An 8,227-nucleotide genomic window follows, 5' to 3' on the forward strand; every position below is an offset into this window, starting at 1 on the left:
ACAATTGTTGCCCAGAAACTTTTCGTACTCTCTCTTGATCTAGTCTTTGAACCTAACAATTGATGCTTATCAAAATTAGGTAGTTGTTTAAATTAATCTAGGTTTTGAACCTAATAATTGTTGCCCAGGAACTTTCTGTACTCTCTCTTGATCTAGTCTTTGAACCTAACAATTGATGCTTATCAAAATTAGGTAGTTGTTTAAATTAATCTAGGTTTTGAACCTAATAATTGTTGCCCAGAAACTTTTCGTATTCTCTCTTGATCTAGTCTTTGAACCTAACAATTGATGCTTATCAAAATTAGGTAGTTGTTTAAATTAATCTAGGTTTCGAACCTGATAATTGTTGCCCAGGAACTTTGCATACTCTCTCTTGATGATCTAATCTTTGGAGCTAACAATTGGTGCTAGGAAAATATCAGAGAGCACAAGTACTCATCGAAACAATTCAATATCATCTTGTTATATATATGTAAACAATTTATTCATTAAAGTTGTAATTATCGTTATATAAACGGTGTCCTCTTACTTGACTTTATTTCTGCAGACGTTCTTACTTTGAGACCTTCTGGGTTACTCATCATCTGTTTACTATCTACTTTGCAATGCTTTTAGTTCATGGCACTGGGTCAGTTGAGATATTATTTTTATTTTTATGATGATTATTGTTATTATTATTATTATTATGACTACATATTTCAGCAGAAATAGAAAATGTGTAAATGAGGGATGGGGGCGGGGGAAAATTTAGGTGGACTATAGGTAAAACTTGGAAAGGGTGGTTGGATACTTTAGTAATTTTGGAGATTGTGTTATATAGCTGTATGATCTGGTACACCTGCATTCATTTACTTTTATATGGCAACCTGTATGTTTTTCAATTGAGCTCAGCACTACTCCAAATGCACTAGAATGGAACAAAACAAAAACGAGGGCCCAAAAATGGCCATCTCTTGATTTTACTTTTCGGAGCAAATTTTCCTCACTGATGAGAATATTATTATGAGAATAAAATGATGATCATTAATAACTGTTAGAGACTTAGAGACTTCATGTCAAAATTTTAATGTAATTGATTCATTAGTTAATCATATTGGATGTAGCTGACTACATTTGCTTTGTTTTTTAAGTATTGAAGACTTTATATGTAGACCTTTCAAAATCATTCCACTTTTCCAGCGGCATTATTCGTTCACAAACTGCCGATAGCTTAAATGTACATGATCCTGAAATCTGCCAAGACTCTCCACAGACTTGGAATATGTCGGGGGTGGAAGATGCTTGCCCTTACCCAAAGTTTGTAGATGGCAAGCCGGCGGTAAGCATTATAAGTTGCCACATTCTGTAGTTGGAGGAAGGGATTATTCAATAATACATTCCATATGAAACTAATCCCCTCGAAGAACAGAAAACTTCTTGTGTGTGTTCCATGGTTGAGCGGTCCTAAGTTTTAGCCTATCAAGTACTTTCTAAAATGTTTTGGCATTGCAACACATTGCCCTATAAATAGAGCGCATTTGGAAACTTAATATTTAGCGCAAAGTTTTCGCCTTACAAAGTTCAACAAAAGGGGAAGCAGGATGCATTTTTGTATAAGTATGAAACAAAATGTCAAAGGTTTTCCTCTTTTAACTCTGGTATGAATCCCAGACAGGAAGGCAGAGGGGCAGTTTGAATTACATGACGTACAAAGCAATACATACAGAAAATACCCGGTTGTATACTTTTAAATAAAAGTATCACATACATTTGACCTTTAGTTAGTATAGTTGTACCTGTACAGTGTAGTACGTACTATGGTGTAGTGTACTACATGTACCTTATACACAGACCTATGTATACTGTGTGATTTAAAGTATGTATTTTAGATCCTCCTGCAAGCAGGAACTTGCGAAGAAGCCATCATTGGCTTATCAAAGCCGAAAGCTGACCAAAGTCAGTCTCTTAGATTCATATTTTAACGTCCATGATTACGAATCGTCAATTGTCAACAACTCTGTAACTGGGCGACATACATTGATTTTGGAGTGACTCGAACTTGGGACCTTATGATTGAAAGGCACTGGCGTTAACCACTGAGCTAACACTCCCTAAATAACACTCCCTATTTCATAATTATCAGTTTCTATTTTATTTTTCTTAACCTTGCCTGATAGGTCTTTATCGTACAGAAAACACTAATCATATATTTTAATCTGGTAACAATAAAGTATCTGCAACATTAAAGGAGTTCGTTTTGATGGGGGGGGGGGTAGCATGATATCGTTTCATTTTTTAAGTCTATACTCTGCAACGGAAACAAGACCATGCAGTCTGACTAAAACAGCTCCAACGATTCACCTGTGATTTCTTTGACATTGTTTGTTTCTACTTTTTAATTTAGTTTAGTGTCGATCTATAGTAGCAATGCATGATATCGTCTCATTTGCATATTCATGGCGCGACCTATGTCAAGCTTGTGTCTCGTCTCTTCTCCATCATAGAGCTGGAAATGGTGTATCGGGCCGATCGCTCTCTACATCATAGAACGGTCGATCCGATTCGTCCGTAGCTTCCTCAAGGTCACCGTCTCCAAGGTCATCAAACATCCTTCTAACGTCATCGAGGTTCAGATGAAGAAAGCCGGGTTCAAAATGCAGCCCGGACAGTACATCTTCCTTAAATGTCCTTCTATCTCCCATGTACAATGGCACCCATTCACCTTGACTTCGGTAAGTACATAGAAATATATATATATACCAAAGTTTTGCTTGAAATTGAATACTAATGGCACAATGGCACCCATTCACCTTGACTTCTGTAAGTACATAGAAATATATATATATATACCAAAGTTTGCTTGAAATTGAATAATAATGGCACAATAGCACCCATTCACCTTGACTTCTGTAAGTACATAGAAATATATATACTAACGTTTGCGTGAAATTGAATACTAATGGACAAAGACAGATTTTGGTTTTAAGTTTATGTTATAGCTTCATATAAGTGTAACTCTGTATATATAAATTTGTTGCCCACTCCCCTGAAAGCCAAAAAGTTAAAATTGCTTATCACAAAGTTAATTAATTTTTTGCTTATTTTTGAAAACCATTCCTGATTGTTAGGCTCCAGAGCAAGATCACTTCAGCGTTCACATTCGACTTGTCGGAGACTGGACCAAGAGTTTGTCTAAGACGATGGGAGCAGATAGTGATGCAGCCATTGATCCAGCTAATCTGCCAAGGTAAAGATCAAATCAGCAAATATTCCAGTCACAAGAATTAGTTTTAAATGTTTATTTACTTCGTTCCTCGCTTATCTGTCTGTCCACAACCTTAACACCCTCATTCTACCATGCATAGAATGTCCTGGTAACCTTTTTAACACTGTGCACCCTCTACGACCGGCTCCTCCGGTCACCGCCCTTCCTTCTCATTCTACCATCCAAAGTTTCTAGACCATTATTTTGAGCGGATATTTTCTATCAGATTTCGTCCACTTTTGGTTTCCTAAGATCAGAGTTTTTTCCATCCACTCTCTTTGGAAGAGTTTTGAAGTAGTTTGCAGCCCGATAAGTATTATTATAAGGGTTTTTAGGGCTGGTTTGGTGGTGCGGAGTTCGCTCCATTATTCTGTGCAAACACTAGAATGGCGCAACAAGTTACCCTTCGCCAAAAGAAGCTTCAGATGTACAATTGTTTTGACTTGAAGCTAAGATGTCTTCATTTGTTTGCGATTTTCTTTTTTAGGGTTGCCGTGGATGGTCCCTTCGGCACAGCAAGTGTGGACATTTTTAAGTATCAGGTTGCTATGTGCGTCGGGGCTGGTATCGGGATTACACCATTTGCATCAATCCTCAGATCTATCTGGTAAATAAAAAATGTCTTCTTCAGTTAAACTGAAAGTTTAGTATGAATTTGATGAATGGTTTAATTTCAAAGGTCGTCAATATTGGCCATAAAGTTTTTTTTTTAGCAACTTAAAAAAAGTACTTTCCTGGAGGTCTTTACTTTCCAAATTGTTCTCTGACAATTTTTAAGGAACACTCAAGATGACAATGTCCCAGTGAGGAAAATTTCCTTCGAAGGATTGTAATATAAACGGTTTAAGAATTTTGACAAAAGTGACCATATTTGAATATCTAGCATATTTTGGGGCCAATACAGCACACCTTTAACTGATGTGCAGGTGTAACTTTATGCAATTGTTTATAAACTAAAGCCAAATCAGACTCTTATCCTCTAGTGAGCAGCATTGATGTGAAATATGTGCAAATATAAAAGCAAGATTTTGATCCAATATATAATATTTAAAAAACAATTAATAATATATTGAAACATTTATGTAATAATAATTAAATTATTATAACATCAAATCTGTTTGGCTGTTATTGCCTTTACTTCTTAGTTGTTGAGATTGTAACATCAGTTGCCTGTTCTTCCGTGGTTGCATATTGCTCACAAATAAGTTCATTCTTGTTACTTTGCCATTTTGTGTTAGTTCTTTCAAATATTTAACAGGTGATTATAAAATTGTGTACTGCAAGAAGCCCTATTGGGCTCAGATTGTCAAAGAAACTCCAGCGATAGTTGCATAAGGAAATGGTATATTAACTATCTGAAGGAAGCAAAAAAAAACTAGACTTATAGCTTTACAAGCAATCTCATGAATCTTTGCTGCTTTCTTTAATTTCTTGTGTTTTCTCTCTCTCTCTCTTTGGAAACAAATACCTCAGTTCCCCTTCAGCAGTTTAAAAGTTTACCTTTTGTGCCTTTTTAAAATGCAAATTTGATGTGGGGCACTTAACAGCCATTTCAAAGAAAATCAAAGGCAATTACTAACTTGCCCCAAAAAGGTGTCTTTACCCTTCCCAAGCATGTTGTTGTATGTGCTCTATATCAATATTCCTGTAGTGTTCAGTTTCCATAGCGATAGTGTGAGAATCAACAAAGTAACTTGCTTTGCAGTTCCCTTTTGACACTTTTTCTTCCTTTTGTTCTTTTGACACATATGTGCTATTTTTTTCTTTTGTTCTTTCTTTGTTCTTTCCTTTGTTCTTTTGACACATATGTGCTATTGTTTTCTTTTGTTCTTTCTTTGTTCTTTCCTTTGTTCTTTTGACACATATGCTATTGTCATCAGTCAAGTGTTTATTGTTTTTTTCTTATTGTTCCTTCTGTCTCCCAATTTTCCCCGGGTTTTCCCTTCTAGGTTAAAGAGTGTCAACCATTTAGACAATTTCAAGTTGAGAAAGGTTTACTTCTTTTGGATTTGCCCGGATACTAATGCTTTTGAATGGTTCACAGAGCTTCTAGAAAGCATTGAAAATCATTTCGTAGAACAAGGAAAGGCAGATTTCTTAAAATATAATATTTACTTAACCAGAGGATGGACCAATAAGCAGGTAAATTTTTAACAATTTTATTAACAAAGTTTATATTTTTTAGAAATTCTCTTGTTTTAATTGTCAATCACTCATATATACATAGCCATTGGAGCCTAATTTTAGGTACTCTTCTGCTTCAGAAAAGAAGATTAAATTTTGAGTAAAAAATGTTTGTTGGGTTACACTCTATAGAACCATGAAATTATATTATAGTTGTATTTAATAGTCATTTATCTTGTGTAAAGGTAAGTTGGCCTGACGTTTCGATCCTAGCAGGATCTTCTGCAGAGGCTAAATGACAAGTAATGTAAGTCATTTATCTTCTCACATTTATCTTCTCACATTTGTAGGCAAAACATTTATATCTTCAAGAAGAGCAAGAGATTGATGCCATAACAGGGCTGAGGCAGAAAACGAACTACGGGAAACCTATGTGGGACTCCATCTTCAAACACATCGCAGAAGAAAACAAAGGGTAAATTTACTTAAAAGAGTTAATAGGTTTGAGAGTAGTTTGGCAGTAAAAATAATTTGATTTAACAGTTACAAGTTTTGGCATTACATGTTTTGGGTGATAGACCACTACCTGTTAGTGCTAGAAAGGCTAGGTTTGGAAGGCTAAGTTGGGATAGTGGATTGCCAATGTTTGTATTAACCATCATATAAAAACTTGTGAACAAGTAATGTAATGTTCTTCAAGGAAAGCAAGCACCGCTTTCCCTTCATAGAATTTGTAGAAACAATGTGTTCTTCTTATATGTTTACTATTGGATGAATGAATCGAGTGACGGACTGACAGATGTACGACGGATGAACATGAAAGAATTTTAAGTTTTATAATTGACTTGTATTTTTACGATTGCCTGTCATCTTTTCTCTCAACAGAGTCAGTGTGGGGACATTCTTCTGTGGACCCAAAGCATTATCAGCCGTCCTCCATGAAAATTGCAACAAACACTCAAAAGTACTTGGAGAAGGTGCCAGGTTCTTCTATAACAAAGAGAACTTTTAAAAAGTTTAACAAGAAGCCATAAATGTAAATTGATTTTGGAAAGAAAGCTATTACAGATGAGTTGTGTACACTACAATATCTAAGCATTTTTCTTTCACAGATTTGAAGCTCAAAACTTTCCACATTTTTTCCAGCTATAATGATCATGTAGATACCAGGAGTGCAACCATGTAAACTTCATTGTGGGGTGGGGGGGGGATGATGGGTGAGGGACTTTAGCCTTAGATTTTTGGTTGTTGTTGTACTGGGATGGAGGGTTAAGTGTTAAGTCAACCAGGGAGAGATCTAAAGTTACAACCCCCCCCCCCCAACCCATTCCCATTTGTTTGTGTAATATTTTACTGTGTGGTCTTACAAATGTGGTGATTTATAGCTAATTACTAAATGCCTAAAAACAGCACATTCTAAGCTTTTGTTTATTTTCTCGAGTTTGTAACATAACATTAATTAACCAATAATTTGCTTGTAAATTAGAAATGAAGGAACTAATTTGCAAAAATTTTGGAAATATGCACTTTATATGAATTTTACTTTTCACACTATTGATAAATATCTGAAGAAATTTTTATGTTGTGTAGATATAGGGAAGAGAGCCATTGCTATTTTGTGATGCCTAAAGGTGGAGCATTTTATATTTGAACTTCACCTGACAGTATTTTGCCTGCTCTGAAAAAAATATAATAACACAAGATACAATTAGACTTTAAGGTTCCAAAATGCAGCATTTACCTTCCTTCAGTAGGTTCAGTGGCATACCCCTCCCCCTCCAAATAATTGGGCCCCCTCTCTATATGAAATTTGCCACGTCAAAAGAAAAAGGCAGAAAGGTGCACAACTCATTGACTCATTCTTGATTTGAAGCAGATATAAGTTCTGGAAAATGTCGAAAACTGCAAGGCTTCTAGGGGCTTTCAACTGGACTAAGCTGTATATTTTTAATGACTGTACACTTCAAAAGATTAATGTTTTTAATATGGACCAGCTTTTCGTATAGGGGGTGATTGGGTTGGGGGGGGGAGAGTACATATTCTTCATCAAGGATGTGAGACCCCACCTCTGGTTGCAACAAATGTCAGTACTGGTTAGTTTAATGTACTCATTGATGTGCAGTACTTTTATGTATATTTTTACTTGTTTACTTATGGGGAAGTTCTACTTTTACACAATCATAATATAAAAGCCAAAATTTCCAATATCAGGCTATTTGAATAAAGACTGTTAATCACAATTGCTTTTAAAAATCACATAAAGGATGGAATAAATTGATATGGAAATATATGCCACTGTGCATGACGATGCATCAACACACCAGTGTGAAAGAGGGTGGGAAAGGGAGCAGAGGTGAGGGCAGCAGATGATCATCTGACTGCAGTATCTGCCATAGGAATAAGGTGTCGTGGTGTAACATTTGTGTGTTAATTGCAAACTCAAATATATCTTTAATCCTTTTTTTTTTTTTTTTGAGATTTATACTATCTTCATGCAATAACAAATTGATCAAATTTTAAGAGGCAAAAACTGCTCCTTTTTATTTTACCTACTTTTTTTGTCAACTAAAGAATTAAAAAAAAAAAGGAGGGAAATATCAATGTTGGTGACTGATACCTTTGATATATGAAAATGCTTTGTAATAGGTTTTACTGCTTTCAGTACTTTGGGTGCTTTCTGTCGAACAATTGTTTTTTTTATTTTGTTTTTATTTTTCATATGACACTTGCTCTGCATTGGTATGACACTAATTAAAAAGAATAAGAAAAACCAAATTCCTTTAGTTTTCACTTTATTTCTTGAGGTAATTCGGTGTTTGTATTTTGCCAGCTTCTGCAACCACAAGTCTTCTAGACCTT

General features: G+C 35.3%; 1 protein-coding gene across 3 annotated transcripts in view; it reads left to right on the forward strand.

Moving 5' to 3' along the window:
• The window catches only part of LOC139963274 (NADPH oxidase 2-like), a 59,004-nt gene extending 50,861 nt beyond the window's left edge, over positions 1-8,143 (forward strand). For all 3 annotated transcript variants that reach the window (XM_071963930.1, XM_071963929.1, XM_071963931.1), the window contains exons 6-13: positions 548-628; positions 1,180-1,318; positions 2,484-2,711; positions 3,108-3,226; positions 3,732-3,851; positions 5,194-5,386; positions 5,719-5,843; positions 6,254-8,143. In XM_071963930.1, the coding sequence (XP_071820031.1) occupies positions 548-628; positions 1,180-1,318; positions 2,484-2,711; positions 3,108-3,226; positions 3,732-3,851; positions 5,194-5,386; positions 5,719-5,843; positions 6,254-6,380 (1,132 nt within the window). In that variant the 3' untranslated portion in view covers positions 6,381-8,143. The remainder of the gene's footprint in view (positions 1-547; positions 629-1,179; positions 1,319-2,483; positions 2,712-3,107; positions 3,227-3,731; positions 3,852-5,193; positions 5,387-5,718; positions 5,844-6,253) is intronic.
• Positions 8,144-8,227: the final 84 nt, after the last annotated feature.

Source organism: Apostichopus japonicus, chromosome 21 (genome assembly GCF_037975245.1).
Source record: "Apostichopus japonicus isolate 1M-3 chromosome 21, ASM3797524v1, whole genome shotgun sequence".
Taxonomy (NCBI): Eukaryota; Metazoa; Echinodermata; class Holothuroidea; order Aspidochirotida; family Stichopodidae; genus Apostichopus; species Apostichopus japonicus.